This window comes from Leuciscus leuciscus, assembly GCF_965113295.1.
Source record: "Leuciscus leuciscus genome assembly, chromosome: 6".
Classification (NCBI taxonomy): domain Eukaryota; kingdom Metazoa; phylum Chordata; class Actinopteri; order Cypriniformes; family Leuciscidae; genus Leuciscus; species Leuciscus leuciscus.
In genome coordinates, this window is record NC_138730.1 from 28,948,392 (window position 1) to 28,973,588 (window position 25,197).

At 35.9% G+C, this 25,197-nt stretch overlaps 1 protein-coding gene across 2 annotated transcripts; it reads left to right on the forward strand.

Annotated features, from left to right (window-relative positions):
- The first annotated feature begins 139 nt into the window (after positions 1 to 139).
- On the forward strand, positions 140 to 24,822 carry myom1a (myomesin 1a (skelemin)). 2 transcript variants are annotated; one of them, XM_082172784.1, is made up of 38 exons: positions 140 to 293; positions 993 to 1,180; positions 3,892 to 4,017; positions 4,727 to 4,904; positions 5,123 to 5,280; positions 5,377 to 5,469; positions 5,673 to 5,761; positions 6,328 to 6,363; positions 6,555 to 6,716; positions 6,893 to 7,054; positions 7,833 to 7,974; positions 8,048 to 8,247; positions 8,349 to 8,405; positions 9,865 to 9,989; positions 10,071 to 10,254; positions 10,824 to 10,998; positions 11,189 to 11,310; positions 13,112 to 13,308; positions 13,485 to 13,611; positions 14,308 to 14,483; positions 15,971 to 16,085; positions 16,186 to 16,342; positions 16,657 to 16,763; positions 17,040 to 17,084; positions 17,278 to 17,414; positions 17,526 to 17,670; positions 18,360 to 18,419; positions 18,495 to 18,562; positions 18,647 to 18,772; positions 20,614 to 20,685; positions 20,928 to 21,015; positions 21,664 to 21,702; positions 21,859 to 21,964; positions 22,179 to 22,342; positions 23,091 to 23,127; positions 23,373 to 23,395; positions 23,645 to 23,700; positions 23,779 to 24,822. In XM_082172784.1, exons 2-38 carry the CDS (start codon positions 1,047 to 1,049, stop codon positions 24,031 to 24,033), a joined length of 4,443 nt encoding a protein of 1,480 aa, XP_082028910.1. In that variant the 5' UTR covers positions 140 to 293; positions 993 to 1,046; the 3' UTR covers positions 24,034 to 24,822. The 2 variants fall into 2 exon arrangements, with proteins under 2 accessions (XP_082028910.1, XP_082028911.1); XM_082172785.1 differs by lacking the exon at positions 20,614 to 20,685.
- The last annotated feature ends 375 nt before the right edge of the window (positions 24,823 to 25,197 follow it).

Here is a 25,197-nt window from a genome sequence, read left to right on the forward strand (position 1 = left end):
TTAAAATTATGTTACGTTGCTTTTGCTGTGTTTAGAAATTGAATTACGCGCGTTTTCAGAGTTCATGCTAAAACTGCCTGCCGCCTGGTCAGGGTCTATATTTAACAGACCCAGTGGCCATACAAGGTCGTGCCTGTACGCTACAATCTGCAGAGTGGCAGCATTATTTTTGTTCAGCGTTGTCCCGTCCTGTCGGCTGCCCCATACCCGCCGCCGTGCCTGGATTTTCACTGGCTTTTCTTTTTTTTTTGGAGTTTGTCCCTTCTTCTTTTTGAAAAAGCAACTTTGACCTGGTAAGTGACTTTATATTTCTAACAGAGGCTAGCTCTGGCTCAATAAGGGAAGTCATGTTTAACTCATCCAATTGTGTGTAATAGATCAGTGTGGATTTATGAATTAGTTGCCGTCACAACAGACAAAACTAGTTGCTAATCTTTTGTGGTCTGATATTATACTTTAAATACTAGGAGTTTTGTTGCACCATGTAGCCTATTTAAATTTTTATATGAATATGCTGTTATGATGTTAAATATTTTTTGTTATTTAAGTCCTTTTAATTATTTATGCCATTATAATTTGAAGAAGAATGTTTATGTTAATATTTTGTAACCGCATACAAAGATACATAGTCAAATGTATTGGATATGTGTGTTGGCCCATACATTATTTCCAAATAGTCAATGTACTCTCAGAAAAAAATGTGAAAAATTGTACCTTTAGGGGTACAACGGCTTGTCACTGAGGCAGTACCCTTAAAGGGACATCTTTGTACCTTATTTACCACTAAAAGGTTCATAGTAGTATCTTAAGGGTTCGTATCACTACTCTAAGGTACAAAGATGTCCCTTTAAGGGTAATGCCCCAGTGACAAGCTGTTGCACGCATCACTTTTTTTCTGACACTGTAAATTCTTTATCAAAATTGTAAGTGTTTGCAGTCAGGTGTTGTTTTTTGTGCATTTGAATTAACATTCATTGGGAATTGTACTTGAGACTGCAAGCGGAGAGAAAAAGGTGTCCTTGGGACGATCTAAAAAGCACCTCAGGATGTCAGAATCCTTAAAACTACAAAAGGAACAGCAGCAACGGGACCTTGAGACGCGTTATGAGAGCAGCTATCACCAAAGCTCCCTGTCATCTGTTAGCCGCCAGTCTTACGCTACTCATGTGGGCGGCCATGGGTAAGAGGACATATAGGGGACAGTGTCCCTGTGCTCATGCTGCCCTGAAGAATGGTCCCTGTAGAGCAACCCCCTCACAAGCACTGCTTTTTAGATAGATACCAGTGCTTTTATAACACATTACATGCTGCTTATTTGAAAATGTGTGCATCAGATGAAGTAACAACACCATAACCCTTTTATTATAACCTTATGATGTTTGTTTGCTTTAAAACAGATCAGCACAGTACCTCCAGGAACATATTTGTGGTTTTTGTGTTGGGAACTATGAGCCTAATGTTATGTTACAAAGAACTAAGTACGCTAATGCATTTTCTTTCATTATCTGTTATCAGCTTCACTTTGTGATGACCACAAATGACATCAGTGCTTAGTGATCGCAATAACAAAACAATCACAACTAAAGCCAATCACAACATAGTTTCTAAAAAATCGAATCATCTACAGAAATACTTTTTCTATGACATTTGCAGAGATGTTTTCATCTTTTTTTAGTTGCTGAGTAGGCTAAATAATCATTGGTGGTTTTATATGGATGATATAGTGCGCAACAGTTCCAGAAGCAAAAATCTGACATTTTCTCCATAGATAAATTAATTTTTAATGATAACATATAAACCTTTCAAGCAATGTTAAGAGATGCTTTTGTAGAAGCTTAACATCAGTGTAATTTCAGCTATAGTTTGTAAAAAGTTGTGTTTAATAGCCAAATACCTGTTGAATAACTTCAATATCACTTCACCAATCAGAGAAGTTGCTGCTGCCATGGAAATGAATATTGATTTTAAAGTGCTTCGCAGCAGCCGCACACTCCTGTGACTCCTTGCAGATTTTTCAGACACTCTCAAACTACTTGTATATTGTGTATATCAGAATGTGTAGTTAATCAGTCAAACAGATGTGCTGCCTCGAGCTCACTTCATTGGTTGAGCCTGTTGTGTCTGAATGATTCTCACAGTGTTTACACTAATATTAGTTTGTAATGTTGTGATTCATGTCTTCTCTAGTTGGTTTGGTTCATACTCATATCTTAAATCATATACGAACATAAATGGGAAAACACTTATAAGAAATAAGCTTGCTGAGTGTGCTGGTGCTGTTGTGTTCTATTACAGAAGTGTTTGAAGTAAAAAACATTTTTTTATTTCTGAGCATTTGAACTATGTTCATAAATATTTAGGTCAGAGACTTTTGTTATAGAGGAACATATGTGCCATTGAGGACTGCACCCTGTGGCAGGAAGAATTTGAGCCTCTGTGGGAATGGGCCAAAGTTATTAATGGTCTCTGAAGGATTATTTATGGTCACTGGAAATTGAAATCACAGTAGTTTAGCTGAACTGTAACTGTACATAAACTGTACAACACTTTGTTGCTTGAGCTGCTTTAAATGGATAGTTCATCCAAATATTAAAATTCTGTCATCATTTACTCACACTCATGTCATTCTAAAACTTAATTCTGTAGAACACAAAAATATATTTTGTGAAAGTTTTGAATTTATTTGTCCATACAATGAAAGTCAATTGGTTGGTCAGAGCAATCTTCAGAATATCTTATTTTGTGTTCCACGGAAGAAAGAAAGTCATACAGGTTTGGAACGACATGAGGGGGAGTAAATAATGACTGAATTTTCACTTTTGGGTGACCTTTTAGACAGAATACAGAGTAAATGATGCAGAACACTATAGGTGCTCTCTGAATTCTAATATTGTCATATTTCTTTTGACCAGTTATGACAATTTATTACTGTTTCTGATAGTTGTTATTTGTGCTCCTTTACGCATGACAAACCAAACACTCTTTACTCTGATATGGTTAATTTCATTTTTTAAACTTGTCGAATGTGACAGCAATTATGAATTGTTGTAATAGGCCTATATGTAAATATTTCTGATGAATTAACTTATAATCTTCCTATTTACCATTGTATTGTTTAGCCTATAGTCGTTCAAGAGAACAATTAGCAAAATATGACAGCACTTTGTATTATTGTATTTCTTATGAAACAATATTCTGATAGACTGGAAGCTGCTATAATCCTAAAATATTTTGTAATAGTGTTAAAGATAAAAGGTTAAGTCTCTCAGATCACAGACAGAGCTCTATGATTTATCTATAAATCAGTCCAAAGCCTATAATGTTGTTGGCAGTTATGAATGAGTGTCAGGATCACAAACGATTTATCTCCTGCTGATATGACGTTTCAAGTATGTTTATTTCCAACTGGACTTGATCATTCTTATACCAACAATCAACAAAAATGGGCATTAAAAATAAATAAAGTTAAGATAAAACTTTTTTGAGGAACAATGTAACATGTATAACTATAAAAAATGTGCTCTGCCAGCTGTAGTATATATTGGTTTAATTGCTTTTTCTAAAGGGCTGCTTATTTCAGGCTTTTTAATTTTTTTTAAAATAAATGCTTAATTTAGTGGGTGTCTGTGCTAATATTTACTTTACACTAACACACTAAGATTGACTTTCAACTGACTCTATTCCATCCTATTCCATTAACCCTGCTGAAAAATTGAACATTTTGTTCCATTAGCGTTAGGAAACTATGAAGAAAAATAAACAACTGAAATGATTTGATGGAATAATGGTATAAAGTATTTTCATCCATTTACAAAATAGTGGCTTTGATGTTTTTTGCCATATTATCCTACTGTTTGTTTTTTGAAATTGCTGATGTTAACTGTTGTTTAGGCACAAGATCTCAGGGAAGAAGGAGAAGAAACTGAGCACGCTCTCCAAAAAAGAAAAGCGTTCACACCTGGCGGTGGACACAGAAGACGAGGTTATTGGATACGTTGTGCCAGTCTTCAGAAGCAGGTGATTGCATAGTGCAATTAGGTAATCTGAAATAACTTGGTTATTGTAGTTAATGTGGAATGTTTGCTTGCGAATGTCATCTAATCTTATCAATTAATTTTGACAAACTAAAGGGGACATGCCTTTATGATTTGCTCATTTAAATGTAACTTATTATATTATATATCCTATTATAGATTTTATTAGTTTTTGTTTTTATATGTAATTTTAGTTAGTTTTAGTAATCTTTGGTGTTTTTGTCATTTTTATATTTTTTTTTATTAAATTCTATTAAATTTTAAACAAAATTAATAATTGTTTTATTTAATTCATTAAATATTTAATTCTTTTAAATTCTTTTATTTCAATTTTAGTTACATCAAGTACATCAAGTTACACTTAATGGAAAAAAAGAAATGTTATCTTGGCAACTTGCTGAAATAATTTTTTTTTTATTTCAAGTAAAAAAAAAATATTTTACGGTTTTAGTTTGGGTTTCAGTAAACTATATTAACTGAAAATTCTGTCATCATCTATCCAATTTCTTGTCATCGAAACTTTAGTGGAAATTTTTTAGTGGAACACAAGTTAAGTCAGGAGTTGTTCCCAGGTCCCTTTGCTGTCTAAATAAAAACTGTACCTCTTTTGAACAGTTATGTCTAACATTTGTCAAACAGTAGTAGTCAATTTTAGGCCAGACTGTGCTCATTCACTTAATCCTCTGGATTAGTCATTTGGCCACCCAGGATCTGATGGAGACTCAGGAGGAGGTGAAGGAAGAGGGTGTGGGGTATGTCGTCATGAGGAACCTATTCTCCAGGGAGACCGACTTCAAGATGAAAACTGTGAAGAAGACCAGAGAGACCAGTATGAGAGAGTCTGCTGAACGCCTGACTCTGAGAAAGAAGGTTTGACCTTATATGTTTAACAAGATGCTTGTATAAAACATTGTGCCTTTAAATGTTAAAAAGGTTAGTGCAACTTGTTGTATGTCAGAACTGTATTTTGAGCATTATTGTAACAGAGGTTATTCATACAGATTTTTCTGATAGAACTATTTTAACAGTGTCAGTATTTGTATGATTGTTTTATCCCGGTGTCTTAATTACTATTTTGTTTACTCAAGATGCATGAGAAAGCAGAATTCCAAAAGAAGATGAATCCAGATAGTTTGACTCACCCCCCAGAGTTCATTGTGAAACCACGTGGCCAGACCGTGTGGGAGGGGAAGAGTTTGACGCTGCACTGCACTGTGGCTGGATGGCCCAAACCCCGCGTGGCCTGGTCAGAAACACTTCTGGATAGATATAATCATTAGTCATTAAACCAATGTTTAATTTAACCCTGTTCTGTTTCCCTCCATCTAATTCTGCTTCTCAGGTACAAAAACAATGTTTTAATCGATGCTAAGGCTCACCCTGAGAAATACTTCGCAGAGAGCCAATACAACATGCATTCTCTGGAAATTAAGAAGTAAAGAAAGTTTTTATTAATTTGTTGAAGTTTTTTGGGATTCTTTATTATATTACACTAAATGTGTGGGATGATTTAATTTATTAGTAATATCAGAGGGATGCAAAAAGATAAACAATAAGGGCACGGCTGTTACAAACTGCATCATTTTTTATTTCGTTAAATTGTTGAAATTATATCATAATTATTCTTGTGGGTTGCAGCTGTAATTTTAGCGACACTGCTGAGTACGGGATCTCTGCACTCAACGTGAAGGGAGAAAGCTCTGCGTTTGCTTCTGTCATTATTAAAAGTGAGTATTTTTTAATGCATTTCAAATCTTAAAACATTTTTCACATTTTTAATTGGTGTTTTACATGTGTTCAAAGTCATACTGGTGTGGATTGACGGCTCAGACCTTGGCTTCATATAATAAGTCGATATTATTCATTGACCTGAAAAAATGAAGTATATTTTTAGTTAATAAAGGTCATAATCAAGGGGTCATTCTGCAGTGCATTTTTTTGTCTACATTATTATACTGAATGAAGAAACCGTGCTGTGTGTACCTACACTAGTGTGTAACTGGTCTGGTTTACACCTGCTGTCCTCTTGACATTCTATTTTAAGACTCTTACAGCACCTCAGTATGCCTTGTGTTATTCTAGATCGTCTTTTCACTGCCTCTGCACAGGCTGATGCTATGAAATGTCTTGACTGGATCTTTATTATTTAATACATAAAGTTAGATGTAACATTTATGTGCAAGGTCAATTTCAATATTTATAGGGAAAAAGATGGTTCTGTTTACAATGCAGCATAGAGTTATGTAGTTTCATTTAAAAGCACCAAAAGTTTATTTGCACTTTCATTTTAAAGGATTCAAAGAAGGAGAAGAGGTGGTTGAAAGGCCCCGTAAGTTTCCCATACAACTTTATTCTTTTTTTTATTTTTGCAGTTGTACTCATATAAAGTACATAAACCTTTATATGAGTACAAATGTAATGTTTTGGCCTTTACAATAAATTGTAATAATATCTTTATTTGAATGTATAATAATATCATTTTTTGACCTTTTTAATTGTTTCTATTCATATTCTGCTCAGATGGTTACAGCCCTGAATATGGTGTGACCTTCAACACTCATATCATTGGCAAGTTTGACGTTTCTTTTGGCCGTGAGGGAGAAACCATGAGTTTGGGCTGTACAGTCATTGTCTACCCCACTGTGAAACGCTACCAGCCAGAGATAGTGTGGTACAGAAATGGTAGGTATGAACGTATTGCACCATGCAGTTATTGTGCATCTTAAAAAGCTACTTGCAAATTCACTGAAGCATAAGTCACCATCTCCCAATCAGTTTCGTCCTCTGTGTTATTTATTTGCAGTACCCATTAATTAAAGTGCAGTTTACAGTCTGTAATGATCCCTTTTCTTAATCAGGTGTCGTCTTGTCACCTTCTAAGTGGGTGCACATGCACTGGAGTGGTGAGCGAGCCACTTTGACTCTTGTGCATCTGAACAAAGAAGATGAGGGTCTCTACACCCTGCGTATCAACACCAAGTCAGGCTTTAACACCCACTCTGCCTATGTGTTTGTCAGAGGTGAGTCCAATCTGCACATTTGTGCTGAGTAATCTTAAGTTGTCTCATTTCACTGTGAAAGGCAATGTCTTATTGTCAGTGCACAAGTTGTGTGCACTGTATCTTTAAGAAGTGAGTTGCTACAGTGTTCGGTTTCTCTCTGGGAATGTTGCTTCTATCTTTGGTTGATGGCACTAAAGACAGCCAGTGTGAAGAACAAGTTACACTATCGTTCAAAAGTTTGGGCCCTGTAACATAAAAAAAAAAAATATATACTTTTATTCAGCAAGGATGCATTAAATAGATTTAAAAAATCTCTTACCGTAAAGAGAACTCTAAAAATATTTCCATTTGAAATAAATGCTGTTTTAAACTTTGTTCATCAAAGAATGCTGAAAAAAATGTTATCATGGTTTTGCCATCACAGGAATAAATTACATTTTAGAATTAGATAAAACTAAAAACCCATTATTTTAAATTGTAATTAAAACAGAAATAAAATGTTAATGTCTAATTTATTTATTTATTTATGAATAAAAATCTAATTATATCCACTTCAGTGGATTTTAGAGTTGTCGTTGGCTCAAAAATGGGATGTGTTTTTTCCAGAAGTATTATACAAATGTTTTTAGGAAGTGTCTTTTTGAAGCTTATGATAAGATCATTAAAATACTTCCTAAGTTAAGAGAGAGCTGAAATTAGCTAGCTGTGTTCACAGAGTGGAGGCGTTGTCGTGTATCTTACTTTGCCATAATTAGAAATGACAGCGGGGCGCTAATCAAGCTGATTTGTGTTTCAGATGCTGATGTGGAGGAGGAGGGTGTTCCTGTTGCTCCTCTTGATGTGCGTTGTCATGATGCTAATAAAGACTATGTGGTTGTTACCTGGAAGCAGCCTGCAGTGGAAGGCAGCAGTTCCATTATTGGCTACTTCATTGACAGGTGAGTCATATGCCACCAGCATTGGGATCACAAAGCCCATGTCAGTGCTCCTTATTTAAATATTTCTTTACAGGTTGGAGGTTGGCACTCATCATTGGACCCAGTGTAATGACACTCCGGTGAAGTATGCCCGTTTTCCTGTCACTGGGCTTATTGAGGGCCGCTCCTACACCTTTAGGGTGCGAGCCCTCAACAATGCTGGTGTGAGCCGTCCGTCCCGGGCCTCTGACACCGTAGTTGCCATGGACCCATCAGACCGGGCCCGTCTTAGAGGTGAAGGATATATGTAGAAGAATAAAGACTGAATGGCGAAGAATAAAAACTGAAGAACAAAGACAGTCAGTTTTGCTTATGAGTATTATTTCTTTTCACAGCTGGCCCTTCGGCTCCATGGACGGGAATGATCAAATTCACGGAGGAAGATCCCACGGGTGAAATATTACACACACAATTTGTCTAAACTACTGTTCAAAAGTTTGGGTTGGTCAGATTTTTTGAAAGAAGTCTCTTATGCTCACCAAGGCTGCATTTTTTTTAATCAAAAATACTGTAAAAACTGTAATATTGTGAAATATTATTGCAATTTAAAATAACTGTTTCCATTTTAATATATTCTAAACTTTAATGTATTTCTTTGATGGCAAAGTTGAATTTTCAGCATCATTATCTTCTTCAGTGTCACATGATCCTTCAGAAATTGTTCTAAAATGCGGATTTGATGCTCAAGAAACATATTCTTATTGCTGTTTAATATTTTTGTGTGAACCATGATACTTTTCAGAATTCTTTAATGAATAGAAAGTTCAAAAGAACACGTTTTGTAACGTTATAAATTATCTAAATGTCATTTTTGATCAATTTAATATGCCTTTGCTAAATAAAGTATATATATTTTTTATCTTAATAACCATACATTTTGAACAGTAGTGAAAAAAACGAAATGCTGAAAACTAAAATCAATTGTATTAAATGCTACAAGTCAATTTTAGCATCACAGAAATATAATGCACAGATTTGTTATGTTACATTTAACAGTGTTAAATGTACAGTGTTGTTATTTAAATAAATAACCATATTGTGCATCTCTAATATGGAGCATATATTAAAGGGGTGATTGAATATGATTTAACTTTTCTAACTTTAGTCAGTGTGTAATGTTGCTGTTTGAGCATGAACCACATCTGTTAAGTTATGACACAGTTCAAAGCAAAGGGAGATATTTTCTTTTAAATAAATCGTTTTTTAAGGACTACAACAAACGTCTGGTAGGGACTACACGACATTCCTCCCGGGTTAGTGACATCACCAATCCTAAAATTGACATAAACCCCGCCCCCGGAACACGATTTATAGATTATCAAGGCAGAATATGCTAATTAGTGGCTAGAAGATAACTACACATAAGCTACATACATTCACAGAATAACCATTCAGAAATGTTGTCTACATGTTTTCACTTCTTCTCGAGTCTCTCCATATTTCTGACTTCGGTTTGAACATAAAAGGCTAAAAGTTTTTAAAATATCAGTGCTTCACTGTGTGAGGTAAAAGTACACCGGCCCCTGTGCTGGGAGCAGCTCATTTGCATTTAAAGGGACAGACACAAACAACGGTGCGTTTTTGCTCGCCCTCAAGAAGTGACAACTTTAACATGCTATATAAAAATATCTGTGGGGTATTTTGAGCTAAAACTTGACATACACACTCTGGGGACATCAAAGACTTATTTTACATCTTGTGAAAAGCGCATTATACCACCCCTTTAAGAAAACACATCTGGCCAAATCTGATTTCATGTTGCGTTTAAATTCATGTCTAAATGTACTAGTGAATATAAAATAGGATATTTGCTGTGATTGTGTGAGGCATTATTTCTCTTGTCTCTTTCAGTGGGTGTGGTCCCTGGTCAACCTACTGACCTGGCTGTCACTGAGGCGACTAAGAGTTACGTGGTCCTGAGCTGGAAACCACCAATCCAGAGAGGACACGAGGGTGTCATGTATTATGTGGAAAAGGTTAGGCAGAATGTAAACAGTTTAAAGTATTTGATTTCCCCTTGTATGTTTATCACATTTGAGACTAACATCTATTCCCAGTGTTTGGTGGGTACAGACACATGGCAGAGGGTAAACACTGGGATGCCAGTGAAGTCCCCCCGTTTTGCCCTGTTTGACCTTGCTGAGGGTAAATCCTACAGCTTCCGTGTCCGCAGCTGCAACTCTGCTGGAGTTGGAGAGGCGTCGGAGGAAACTGGGGCGACTACTGTGGGAGACAGATTGGGTGAGTATTAGCACTTGACACGAAAAAAGAAAATAGGTTAGTGACACATGTTCTAGATTGCATGATAGATAGTATGTTTCAGTACTTCTGTGGCAAGTGCCTCAAAGGTTGTACACTTGTATATTATACACATTCTAATGCTTCAGAAACAATCCATGGCAATGAATTTTGGACGGTTCTAGTAGTATCAGTTCAGGAAAGAACTATTCAAAAGATTGCGGTCCGTAATATTTTATTAATAATTGTATTTAGTAAGGACACATTAAATTGATCAAAAGTGACAATAAAGACATTTAGATTTCTATTTCAAATAAATGCTATTATTTTGAATATCAAATAAACCTGGAAAAAAAACGATTATGGTTTCCACAAAACTATTAAGCAGCTTAACTGTTTTCAACACTGATAATATAAGAAATGTTTCTTGAGCACTAAATCTGCATATTATAATGATTTCAAAAGAACAAAAAAATGTTTTCCATGATTGCCATGATCCAGTAAATATAAGCGTAAGTATGACATGCCTTAAAATTAGATGAACACTGTTCTCTTGTTTTGTTTGTTTTTAGACCTGCCCTCTGTCCCAGGGCCTATTGTTCCCATCAGAAACACTGACACTTCAGTGGTTGTGTGCTGGGGGGCATCTAAGGAGGTTAAGAATCTGGTGGGCTATTACATTGAGGTCAGCGTCAATGGCAGCGGTGTGTGGGTTCCTTGCAACAACAAGCCAGTCAAAGGCACTAGGTATGCCAACCAGGGACTGACTAGGAGCTCTGAGATAGAAAATTGCTATAAATGTGCATTGTTATTAAAATTAGAGAGGTTTTTCAAATAAATGACAATAAAACATCTAATGCAGATATTTATACCAAGCTATTGTTCTGTCATTGGTCATAACTTGTCTTGAAACTTATGAATTTCTTCTGGTGTGCAGGTTTGTGTGCCATGGGCTGAACACTGAGGACAAATGCGTGTTTAGGGTGAAGGCTGTGAACGCTGCAGGATACAGTGGAAGCACCGCAGAATCTGAGGCCTGCATTGTGCAAGCGAGCATTGGTGAGTATTGCTGGTGCCAGTAACAGGCCAAGTACCCCTTGGTGGATATAGAGACTGAGCAGGGTACAAAGTTGCATGGCATATAATTTAGTTCCAAAACTTAGTTTTGATGTTTACATTGAAAAGCCATTCAAATTGTTTTATTTCGCATTTTAATTGAGCTCTGAGGCAGAGTGAAATATTTAGCTAAACTTTAGCTTTGGTTTAAATTAAACAAAAACACCATGTTAATTATTACTATTATTAGTTATTACTACTACTACTAATAATAATTTTGATAATAACAAAAGTTTAAGTTTTTTTATTGTAATGTTTTATATTAAAATGCATTCAGTATGTATATCATGTTGTCTATTGTTGTAGCTTTGGGAAAGAAACACACACAAAAAAACCATTTCATTTCTGTGATTCATTCTTTCCCTGATTTGTGCCAGCACTTAGCACCATACTGTCCTTGTCCCATACAAAATCATCCTCCATATTCACTCTATATGTGGAATATCTTCTTGCTTAGCCTTTAATGCTATCCTGAAGTCACCATTATATATAATGGCTGTGCTACTCATACTTTGCATATTAGTATTGCCAAGCTAAAAAAACATAAAACTAAGCCTGCAATGCATGCTGCATGAAGATCTTATTAAAGCAAGTCCTGCCTCTGCATGCCCTGCCCTGCTATCAGTACTCCTTTAAGGAGCATTACCTGAGTGTATCCTGCGTGACATAAACATCCAGGTACTAAGATTAACAAAGCAGCCATGTAAAAGAGACTATAGGGGTATTTTGTTCACTTTCCCAGAATGTAAAACACATGTTGACTGAAAATCAGACGGTGTGCCTTGTGTGTTGTCATGCAGGTGTGTCTGTGCTGTATGTTTCGTGAATAACTGCAGGGTGTGTGATGCAAACCCATGCATGAGCAAGTTGGGTGTTAGAACAAGTTGAGCGAAGGTCATCTTGCGTCCTTAGCACAGTAAGTATAAACCTGTTCAGATTTTGAAAAATCTATGTTATCATTATATGTAACGGACAGGCGGGAGAATCTCACAAAGAATATCCTCAGTCATAAATTAAAAAATACAAAAATATACAATTTATTATATTTAAAATGTGCACTTTTATATTATTTTTATTATAATTAAGCACGTTTTGCCCAATTTGTTATTAGTGTAATGTGAACACTGTATTACAATGTGAAAACTGTATTACAGTAATGAAAATGGACACACAGTAATATCTATGAAATAAATTATATTTTTGTTAAATAATTAACAGAATAAATTTTTTATTTCTGTAGGTTACTTATTTTACTTATTTATTTTTGCATTACAATTTAGAAAATGCTATTTTTTCACATTACAGTTGGATACTGAGAATGTGAAAAAGGCTTAATTTTATTAATGCAATATGTAAACTAAATCTAACTGTAATATTTTTTCATAACGAGAGCGGCATGCTTACAGACTAACTGATTTTGTGAAGATCACAAGCAATGTTCGTCTGTAATAATTGAATGTTGTGAATGAAAATGTTGTGAAGTTATTATTTTGACTGCATTGTTCAAAGAAATAAAATGCAGAATGTGTGTATAAAGTAACATGATTTTGTTTTAAGAGCACACAACAGCTAAACTTCAAATGTCATCAGACTTTGAAATGCTGATGTCCTGCAATGAAGATACACAACAGATCTTGTGCTCTTTTGGGAAGAATGTGCATTAGTTCTTTGTTGGGGTAAAAGATGTAAAACTGTCAATGGGTGAATGGGTTGTTGGGCTAAAATAAGTCTTATCCTTCTATAGCCGTCCCAAACCCTCCCACCGGTGTGACCCTTCTGGAGAGGGTCCGTGACTACATGGTGCTGGGCTGGCAAGCTCCTGCTAATACTGGTGGAGCAGACATCAGAGGTTACTACCTGGACTACAGAACAGTGAAGGATGGAGTCACAAGCAAGTGGCATGAACTCAACCTTCAGGCGGTCACTGGCACATCTTATAAGGTAGGTCATGATATCAGTGTTGGATTTAAGAAAGAAAATTGAAATTTTTGCTTCTAAAATGTGATGAAATTAACATTTAGGATGACAATGCTTATAATGCTGAAGATTGAAGACCAACACTGATGGTAGTGAATAACTGTTTTTCCTCTTTCTCTCCTACTGTCTCTTTGACTTAGGTGACAGACCTGAAGGAAAACAAATTCTACCAGTTCCAGGTGCGTGCATTCAATCAAGCTGGTATTAGTGAAGGCTCCATTCCCACTGTCAGCCTGGAGTGCAAGGAATGGACTGTTGCTGTTCCAGGTAAACCAGTCAGCATTTATATTAGGCAATGACACTTTTATAGACATACATTCTTGTTTAAATCAGTAAATGCGAGAGATTATAATGGGGAAAAGACAGACCACTCATAGAAAAACGATTGGGAGAAAAAATCGTAATGCTCAATATGTTATATGAGCTATAGGAGTGTAAGTTGGCTTTTAGAGTTTACTTTAGTTTACTCTAGTACAGTGGTTCTCAACCTTTTTGACTCTCAATGCCTCCTATTATCCACACCAATATTAAAGGCCTCATGACTTTTTCAGCTGTTCACGATTTACTGGCTAAGGAGCTGATAAAATAGAAAAAAAAATTATATTCATTCTAAAATAAATTCTATTAGTTATTTTTACAGGTTTAGAAATCACACTATGTAAAATCGTACATTCAGGTTTTTTAAGACATTGAGAACACTATTTCTTCAAAGAAAAACAAACAGTTGTTGAGGGTGATCAGGGTCACAATGTGTAGTGAGCCAGGGTCCTTACTGTCCTTACCAGTGCCCGAATTCATGTACACGATATACTGATTCGTGACCTAGGAAGCTAGGGAGTTGATTGAGATCCTCCCTAAATTTAGTCAACAGTAATTACATGATCAGGTTTATTTGTCCATTTTACCTGAAGTGATGTATGACAGGTGTTTCTTTGTGTGCATTTTACTTTTCAACAAACCCAGGCCCACCTTGTGGCCTCCGTGTCCAGGAGGTGCGTAAAGACTCCATGGTGCTTCTGTGGGAACCACCAACATTCGATGGCCGCAGTCCTGTGACTGGATATTATGTGGACTATAAGGAAGAGAATGGCAAATGGAGATGTTTCCAAGAGAGATCCACAAAACATACTTACATGCAGGTATTAAATGTGAAATTTCTTAAAGGTCCCATGACATGCTACTTTTTGTAGGCTTTAATATAGTCCTTAGTGGTCCTTAGTACTGTATCTGAAATCTCTTTCCAAAAATTCTGCCTCGGTGCAGAATTATAGCTACTACAAGCCAGTCCCAGAATGAGCTTCCTTCAGACAGGCCGTTTCGGTGTCTGTAGCTTTAAATACTAATGAGGAGGAGAAAGGCGGCACAAGGTGGAGGGTGGGTGTGGCCTTGACCATCTTGCGCAACGGTAACGTGGCGTGCATGTTTACGTTGGATATAGCAATGGCACGAAGACACGCAGTCTTTCAAGCATTTCAGTTTGACCCAGAATCTGATCCAGATGGAGAAGCAACGGATGAAGAAGTTGCAACTCAGCGGCTCCAGCAGGACGTTTTTGAATGGTTAGTTTAAAATATTATGTCTGGATACGGTACTTTATTCGGATGGTTTACAGTTATTATCATGTAGCTAACGCGAACCTACTGTTGCCTTTTCATGAGAGATCTGTAACGTCTGTATTTATCTTATTACAATTACATCAAGCTCTGCGATCTTGAAATGCGGATATCGCGCGCGCCATATAACCAACAGGAAAACGGTTATCCAAATAACAAAGACGTGTACAACACTCGCGTTACAGTGTGTATATTCACACACATAAACTGCATAGCTAATGTTACAGCCACATTCTACGTGTAAAATCTAGGTAACCATAAACAGTAAAGCAACACACTTATATATCATTAGTTGACTTACTTGTCTGAGGTGTGTAGCTGAGCCAAAGAGAGTGATCCAGACTTTAGTTTCAGACGTTCAGCAAGCCCAGCTCTGTATTGACCCTTCGGTGTTCATTTGTACATCCAATTATTGAGCAATTATTATGCTTCGCTCGCTCAAAAGCCATGATATCTCTCGTGGACAAACTAAAATCGCGCGCGCACGCGTTCCTACTTCCTAGCGCATTTTCTCATGGGCGGAAAATATTCTCTGGGCGGGCAAAGCAGAGAAAGGGGAGGTAACATTTCCTCCTTATGACGTCATAAGGAGGAGATTCAAGATCAGCGCGTATGAGCCTCCATTTTCTCAAAGGCAGAGAAAGATAGCAAAAGCTCGATTTACACCCGATTGAAATTTTTAGAAACTTGGGGACCATATATAGGCTAGGGGAACTCATATTAATGTTAAAAAACCTCAGAAAGTGAAAATTTCATGTCATGGGACCTTTAAAGCGACTGGGTTTGTTCTCAAACTTAAGTCATTTTGTTTTATGCAACTCATGTTTGTGGAGACAGAGCTGTTCTCATGGCGTAATTGCTAGCCAATTTCCTGCAACTGGCTTTAGTTTTAATTATGTTTTAGTTATGTCTTTATTTTTTGTGTCGATTCATTTAGTTATTATTCATAAGAACAGAAAGAACAAAATGTCAGAGGGCTTCTCACTCATAATAGTTTTCTCTGTTAAATAAAGTTATCTGGTCTACAAGAGGGTGTTTCATACAGGCTGCGCGTCCATGCTAAGAATCTGGCAGGTGTTGGAGTTCCATCAAAGCCAACTGATGCAATTTTGGCTGAGACCCGCCCTGGTGAGAATTTATTCAAGGACATGGATACAGCTGTGTCATAGAGGAAAACATCTGTCTCTCTCCACCTGCACTTCTGATTTCTTTACACATGGTTACACAGGCACCAATGAGATTGTGGTGGATGTGGATGACGATGGTGTGATCTCTATGATCTTTGAGTGCTCCGATCTTAAAGAAGACTCCCAGTTTGTGTGGTCTAAAAACTATGAGGCCTTCACTGACACGTCTCGTCTTAGCATTCAGACTGCTGGGGGCAAGTATGTTGACTTCTGAATTGTCTAATATAGTCATGCAAAGTTTTATTAACTCACAATGTTTTGTTGAGTATTGAAACTTTTTGAGTTGAGTATTGAAAGTATTGTACTTTTAAAAATAAAAAACAACAACAACAAATACCCCATTCAGGTTTCTCTGACAATCAGAATCCAACAGATATATATTACTGAAACTTTAACCTTGTATTTATATTATATTATATTAATTATATACAGAATATTAGGGTTAACTATATCTGCGAGTCATTTTTTTTATGCATTATTTTTGACAGATCCATTAATTTTCCTTTATGTAGGTCCAGAGCCATCTTTAATGACCCGTCATTGGATGACTTGGGCATTTACTCCTGTGTGGTAACCAACACTGACGGTGTCTCTGCCAGCTACACGCTCACTGAGGAAGGTGAGTCACTTTCCTTTAATACACAGTCACAGCTGGTGATATTCCATCCCATTATATTTCTTTGAGTGACGCTCATGCTTAAGAAGGGAACATAAGGAGATCACTGCTTCTCCGCGTCAGCTGGAGTGTACAGCAGCTGCAGATTTCTTTTCCATAAACAATAAACAAATGGTTCCACACAACAAATAATTCACCTCAGTAATTTTCTCTTAGGGTCCAGTGAGAAAAGCACATAACATAAGCTTGATTATATGAAATGTTGTTTACTTTTTGTAGGACTTAAGCGCTTGTTGGACATCAGCCGTGACCACCAGTTCCCCAGTAAGTGGTTTAGCTAGTAGTAGACCAGCTGCAGATTTGTATATATTATATATATATAATAAAATATAAATTTTGTGTATATATTATCGTGTGTTTATTATATATAATATGCTGTGTATATTACAGTATGCATACTTATATGCATTTACACTCAGTAGATTGTTATAGGTTAATTGTGAGCAATTTTCTTCAGTAATTCCCTTCAAAAGTGAAATGGCCATTGAGCTGCAGGAGAAGGGCCGTGTGCGCTTCTGGGCCGAAGTTGCCAAGTTCACTTCTAACTGCCAAGTGGAGTATGTCTTCAATGATAATATCGTCCATGAAGGAAAGGTACGAGAGATCAGAACATTTTAGCTCAAATGGACTTCACAGCGTGATTTATTTATCAAACAGTCTTGTACAGCATACATGAACATTTTTTTTGCTTGTCAAACTCTTCAGAAGTACACCGTGAACTTTAACAAGACTACTGGCATCATTGAGATGTTCATGGACTCACTAGAGGTTACTGATGAAGGAACATTCACATTCAACCTTGTTGATGGCAAAGCAACTGGTCGCACCAGCTTAGTGCTTATCGGAGAAGGTGAGGCCATGTCTTTATTTGTTTAGTTTTTTTGCCTATAGCATAATTGTACAAAGTCAAACTAATAAAAAAAAAAACCAAACTATAGGCAAATGTCTGAGACCAAATGCTTCCATTTCATAAATTGTAATTTCTAAATCATAACTACTACTAATATATAATATTAGTATTATATATATATATATAATATAATATAATATAATAATAATAATAATTAAAATAAATATTTTATTATAGAACCACTTAAGTGAAAAATTGGTGACAATCATACAAACAATTTTTTTATATTTTTCATTAATTTCACATCATAACTTTTCTGTTTTTTTTTAAATTTGTTTTATTAAACAATTCAATTTAATTAATTAATTAGATTGAATCCCATATTTTTGCCCCACCATATATTTGTGGTCATTACCTGATCAAATATAATTTTGCTGCAATCCTAGCATGAACCAATCTCACTAGAACACCAACCTAATAGAGCTTTATTTGAGTATGTCCTTTAGGGGGCAGAAGAGTACCATTTACAGCTCCAAATACAAATGATCTAGACAGGTGGGGTGACAGCAAATGTGTTGTGTTCTAGCTCTGGGAAATGCTTATGAATGGCCTCTAATCAGTATTCGACACTCAAAATAAGCTGTTTTCTGCATGCTTTGATCATTTATTTTTATAATGCTGTTTTACAGAGTTTGCTGAGCTTCAGAAGAAATCTGAGTTTGAGAGAGCAGAGTGGGTCAGAAGGCAAGGTACGCTGTCCTTACACTGTCTTTTTTGTATTAAATCATATTTAAATTTTTCTAAGAATATTCTCCCACACACAGGTCCTCACTTCGTTGAGTATCTTAGTTTCGAGGTCACCCCAGAATGTGATGTGCATCTGAAATGCAAGGTAAGGCTCTAGGATTCAAAGGTAGGTACATGTCAGTGCTTCGGGTTGAAAAGATACTTGTTAAAATTCTTTTTCATGCTACAGGTTGGAAACATCAAACCTGCCACTGAGATTGCCTGGTTTAAGGATGGAATTGAGATTGAAGGGGATGATGAGGATGCTAAGAAGATCGGAAAATCTGATGAAGTGTTGACCTTTGACATTGGCAAGGTCAGACTATTATGGGGCTGTTTTTGAGCTGGGATTCCAGCATTCATATGATTTTTATAATGAATGCATTTTTGCTAGATGCAGTATTATATAGTACATATGCTACAGACTCTGCTACGCTAAACCTCTCTCCTCTCTGACACACGGATTCATAAATGATGAGATATTTGCACAGTACTGGAGAATATTTGTTCTCTTAGACTTAAGGAGATTTAAGTTACCCTTCATGAAAAGTAATAGCTAATGTTTAAAATCAACATGAAATGAAAATTTACCGTAATTACTTTCTGAATACATGGTCCTGGTCTAATTTGTGCATTATTCATCCATACTTTTTCCAGAAATTCATCTTTGTAATCTTTTATCCAAATTTAATAACTTACTCCGCCTTACTTCTATTTTCCGCTACTTTTTACTCATTGTAAAAAATCTTATAGCAATAATAGTAATAAATAAAATTAAAATGGCACATTATGGAAGTAAAATAGCCAGGTAAATATGAAATGGCATATGAATGGGGATAGAATTGTTGCACTATTCCAAATAAATAGATTGAGATTCACAAATAAATGTAAAGAAATTCACAAAAATGTATTAAATTCACAAATAAATAGATTAAGATCCACAAATAAACGAAAAAGGTTTCACAAAAATCTATAAAATCTCACAAACACAACTCTGCCTGGCGTTCATTTGTGAATCTTTTCTTGTGCATTTTTGGATCCTCGCACGCATTTGTAGATTTTGAAACACTTCTAACGTCAAGACGTGCAATCAAATCCACAAATAAGTGGACTCCACCCACCGTCTACTTCAGTCTGATTCATATGAAATATTATTTGTGTGTTCAAGTGTTTAAACCGATAAATAAATGTATATCGCTTGTCTGCTGGGCGTTTCACATGATATGATCTCTTTGGAATGCAGCAACCTGCCATACGTTTAAAAAGAACCCACCTATATTTTCCCTACAAACAAAGGGATTCATACTACATGTAGTTAATGTTTAAAATACTAATTATAATGCTCTATAGATCGTCAGATCCAAGGAGCTGTGCGTATGCGTCATTAAAACTGCTTCACTGAAGAAGTAGGAAACGCTGTTGGCTGTTGTGTGACAGTAATTTCACCTATTACATAAACTTGCATGTTTATCATGAGGTTGAATCCAATTATTCATTGGTCAGCTACTTAAAATCCACAAATGCGTGCGGGGATCTACAAATGCACAGGAAGCGATTCAGAAATGAATGCCAGGCAGAGTTGTGTTTGTGACATGAAACTCATTTGTACTTTTTTTTTTTGCAAATCTGATTTTTTATATTTGTGAATTTCTTTACATTTATTTGTGAGTCTCAATATATTTATTTGGAAAAATGCAACAATTCTATCCCCATACATATTGCACCTATGTTGGATTCAATATTCTTTTATCATGTTTTTCATGTCCTGTACTTTGAACAGACAGGATGCATAACCTATTCATTTATGTATTATATTTATCAACATTTATGTCCATATATCCTAAATATATGGTTCTTCCGTGTGTGAACCTTGGTTTAAAGGGAAGGCAGTTCCTGAAATCAATCAGATTCGGATGGCAGTTTGTAAAGTAATGGAAATTATCATTATGTGCCATTCTGACCTCCATTTTGCAATATTAATTAGTTATAAATATTGAAAGCCATCTTAGTTTGACTGAATTCAACTACCAATAAGGTGCCAGTCCAGATGGACTGAGAGAGGGGTGGATTTAGTGCATGCTGCAGAAGAGAGGCAAACTCCCTTGCCAATCCAGTAGGGGGCGCTGGCATTAACTGCAATGTTTGTTTAATTCACAGCTTGTTATTAAGAGTGAAAAGGCACAACGGAAAAAGAAAACTGAAACCGAAGAAAGTCCAAGCAAGCCAAAAGTCTGGAGCGTTGATTTATAAGTTCCCATCAATGTCACTGTGTTGTTATTTGTGATGGTGCTGTCTTTTCCTCTCTTACTCTGTTGGCCTGCAGCATCTTCCGCAGGAGAAAAGCATGGCTTTTCGGTCTTTCCTGTTTTGTTTATTTAAATGTTGTTCAAATATGTTTTAACTTCTGATTTGTATTGATAAAACTAGTGCCCAGTATCTATGCCTGACTGTGCCCTCAATTCCCCCAACAGATTTCAAAGAAAGATGCAGGAGTGTACGAGGTTAAACTGAAGGATGAGAGAGGAAAGGACAAAACTTTGCTGAACCTGACAGATGCAGGTAGGAGCTACTTTGTCACCAGGGTTGATAAAAATTCTGAATTTAAGGATTGGCTCCCTTTCAGTCCATGAGATGGAATTTGCATCGAACTGGCCACATCACACAGGATGTTAAATTAGAATTTGAATTGGAATGACAGGAAGTGGAATTCACTCATTTGCAATTCAAAGAAATTCAGCACAGACACACAACAGAATTTCATTAGTCCAGCACTGCAACAAAATGGGATATATATATATATATATATATATATATATATATATATATATATATATATATAATATACACATAATATATACACTGTTACAAGGGTGATTCAAATACAATGGCTGAGGGAGTGATCATCATTCTTTCTTCTGACCAACATAAGCAATCTCTCTATAGTTTTTCCCTCTTTTGGAAAGTCATGGAAGGTCTGTAACTGATTTTGTCTTCTGCTATTAAAGCAAATGGAAATTCAAAAATTATATTTACTGTCATCTCCCATTCACCACTATAGAAGTTTACCCAACTTCCGCTTCTGAGAACCCCTTAGAAAATATAGCAAATTTAATATATCATTGTTTATTCTTTGCATCTTGTTTGTCATAATCAGTAAATGTATATTTAATTTTTTTTGTGATTTGTGATCTGATTTTTTCTCAACAGGTTATCAAGCAGTGCTGAACGAAGTGTTTAGAGTTATTGGTAAGTGTTCTGCCATCAATCGTTCACCACTCAGTGTGATTGAATGTACAGTAACATGATTCTCCATTACGAATGTGCTCTCAAGCACTTGGATTGAGATCAATGAATCAATGAATGTCATGTAATTTTCATGCATTTGTTTCTCTGTTCTTGTAGCCAACTCTTCTACTGAGGTCAAGATTATGAGCACTGAACATGGAATCATTCTCTACTCATTTGTTGTGCACTATATTGAAGATCTCCGTGTTGGCTGGCTTCACAAGTAGGCTTACTGCCCGCCTTCTCTATCTACTAGTGTCTGTGTTTATTTTTAATGTGACTTCAGTGTCACATTAAACTTAAAAGAACATAATTTCTTCCAAAAACCAGTCCAGTCCAAAGTTTTGTCAATTTGTTTGCTCACTGTACCATATAACCACATGAAACTATGGCCAATGACCTTGTATGTTTTCCCCTTTGTTTCTAACTGGTACCAGAGAATCAAAGATCTCCCACTCAGACAGAGTGCAGTGTGGAGTCACCGGAGAACAGCTGTGGCTCAAAATTAACGAGCCCACCGAGAAGGATAAGGGCAAATATGCCATTGATATCTTCGATGGCCAAGGCAGCGTCAAGAGAGTTCTTGACCTGTCAGGACAAGGTAAGAGCTCAGGTGTTCCAACACACAGGGCCTTGCAGTCCTTCTGCATTCATTAGAGGATGTACCCTAGTGAAAAATTAAAACATTACATTTATTTTATGCTAAGTATACTACAAATACATTTACATATCTATGTACTTAATATAAATACCCTGCAATTGCACTTTTAGTATACTAAATTGGTATACTTAAAGTCTGCTAAATTGGAACAACTAATTTTGTACTTAATGCACGTTAGTTATCCAGAAAATAGGGCTGAGGTCCAACTAAAGATATACTTATTAAGTATATTTGTTGATTGTGCTAAAGTGTAACTCTTGGAAGTATACTTTAGGTACACTTTAAATATCTTGCAAACCTATATTATACAGAGATCATACTATCCTTACTAACAGTGATAATAAAACACATTTTAGGCTTAATATTAAGAAATGTGCATTATACCTTATGCTCCAAATAAAGTTTAATTATAATATTTATATCAGTAAGTCTCAAGCGAAATGTCAGTAAATGTTATTGGATTTGTAGTATACTTAGAATGAAATAATGTATTTTAAATACATTTTGGTACAGGTTTTTTTCACTAGGGTAGCCAAATTACTTTTAAGTTTACTGTAATTTATTTGTATTATAATTTAAGTTTTTATATTTTTTTTTATTTTTTTTTACATTTTATATTTACATACTTAGGTAATACATACTTCGTACTGCCTTTTATATTATTTTTCCCTGTCATTCCACTGCATAGTATGGGAGGAAGCATTTGAAGAATTCAAGAGACTGAAGTAAGTTTAAACTAAACCATCATATTCTATTAATGTGACAAGGATGTGTTATCTTTCTCTTTTTCCATGGTCAAGAAGACCTTCTTGCATAAGCTGTCACAATCACAACAATACTAAAATAGACCACCCATGAGTGCGTGCAGTGAAGCATTTCCTGATATTGAAAAGTGTGAGAAGAATGTATTACCTTTGCAGTCACTGACACTATTTAAAGACCTAAATAACTTTCCTCTTTCCTTCCTCAGGGCGGCGGCCATAGCAGAGAGAAGTAAGTGATTGTCTTTGTGTACAGATACCAAAGCAAGCTATACAAGCAATCCAATCTAACATTTCACTTGCAGAATTATTATTCTGTTTAATAGGCGTAATAAATATACCTAAAGAAATATTTCAGACAGCTAGGAATGCAGTTCATTTCTTTAGAGAGAAAATATATTGATTTACTTCATCATGAAAACATAACATTTCAAAAAGCTTCTTGAATCTGCAGTTTATTAAATGATTTGTGTATCTATAGACCGTGCCCGTGTGGTAGGTGGCCTGCCCGATGTAGTCACCATTCAGGAGGGCAAGGTAATCATGTGCATCACATTTCTTAATGAGTTTATTGATAATGTGGTCTAACATTTTATCCCTCCTCACCCTTTTCAGTCCCTCAACCTTACTGGCAACGTGTGGGGTGATCCGGTTCCCGAGGTCAGCTGGATGAAGAACGAAAAACCGCTGGTGTGTGATGAGCACTACACTCTGAAGTTTGAGCATGGCAAGTTTGCCAGCATCACCATCTCCGCTGTTTCCACAACCGACTCTGGGAAATATGCCCTGCTGGTGAAGAACAAGTACGGCACAGAGGCAGGAGCGTTTACTGTCAGTGTCTACATACCAGATGATGAAGCGGAAAAGTAGTAGTAAAGACGCACAGAGGGAAAGAGGGTTTTAACAAATGACCAGTATACCTTCCAAAGCATTTTAATTCAAAGCATCCACACCCACAGTGCAATATGATATGGTTTTACTTTAAACTTGTTTGTGGTTAAAAAAACTGAAGGAATTTGGGCCACTTATGCCTGGATTTACTTCTGGGTTTTTCACACTATGCTTAACCCTGGGTTAAAATCTTTTTTAACCCAGAGTTAACTATACTATACTAGGTTAAGCAATGTTTCACATTTGTAAGGAGGTTAGGAAGGTTATGAAGCCCTGCTTCAGAAGTGTCAACCCCAAATTGTGGTGTCAATGCCAAACGTGTACCATGTGAATTGCTAATTTAGGCTAATCTATTAAATCATGTGGAAAAATTAACATATTGAGGTGTTGACCTCAAATTGTAGTACCAAAGGTATGCAGTCTGAATTTCTAATGTATAAACCTTATAAAATGCGGCCATTTATTAATCCTGGGTTAACAATTTTAAGTGTTCAAAGCCCATTTAGAAACTGAAGATATATGCATCTCATTGCTTTATATAATCGCAATGCACCTGCTGCAGGTAATAAAGACAATATGAACATTTAAAATACATTTTGAATTAAAAAGCTTTGGGTGTTGCTTTATTTCTAAGCATAAACTGGAATGTAGTGCAAAATCAGTGTGTATCTCAACTGTCATCTCATTTTAATTAAAATTGGTGTAGTTTCCAGTGTGAATTTACTGTTTTTTGACAATGTATCATATTAAAAAATGGCCTAAAATTCACATTTAAAAGTAGACAATGTTAAAGTTGGCCAAAGGTTGCTAAACCAATGGAATTTTAGCAAATCCAATTCTCTCTCAAAAAAAAATAATAGTACTAATCTGGATAAATAGTCTCATTTTTGGTTATATGATTTGTTATGTGTCTGCTTAATCTTGCTTAATGCATATTGTGGCTTTATATGTAAACATAAACCTAGTAAATTAAGTTGGCACTGTTGCAAGGTAGTTTAATCTGTGGTTTTTCAGATATCACTGGCCCAGCTATTGTTAAGAAGCTTTTGTTGTTTTGTGCTCATTTCATATGACAAAGATCTTAATCATAAAACCAATAGTCAGTGCTATGCAGTATGCAATAAAATAAACCCGTTACAATGC

Bases quoted from the DNA above. Each gene is read 5' to 3' on its own strand.
- myom1a (XM_082172784.1), top strand. From the start codon at position 1,047: ATGTCAGAATCCTTAAAACTACAAAAGGAACAGCAGCAACGGGACCTT. The intron at 6,717-6,892 runs GTAGGTATGAAC...TTTCTTAATCAG, and splicing joins GATAGTGTGGTACAGAAATG to GTGTCGTCTTGTCACCTTCT. The intron at 13,309-13,484 runs GTAGGTCATGAT...TCTTTGACTTAG, and splicing joins TCACTGGCACATCTTATAAG to GTGACAGACCTGAAGGAAAA.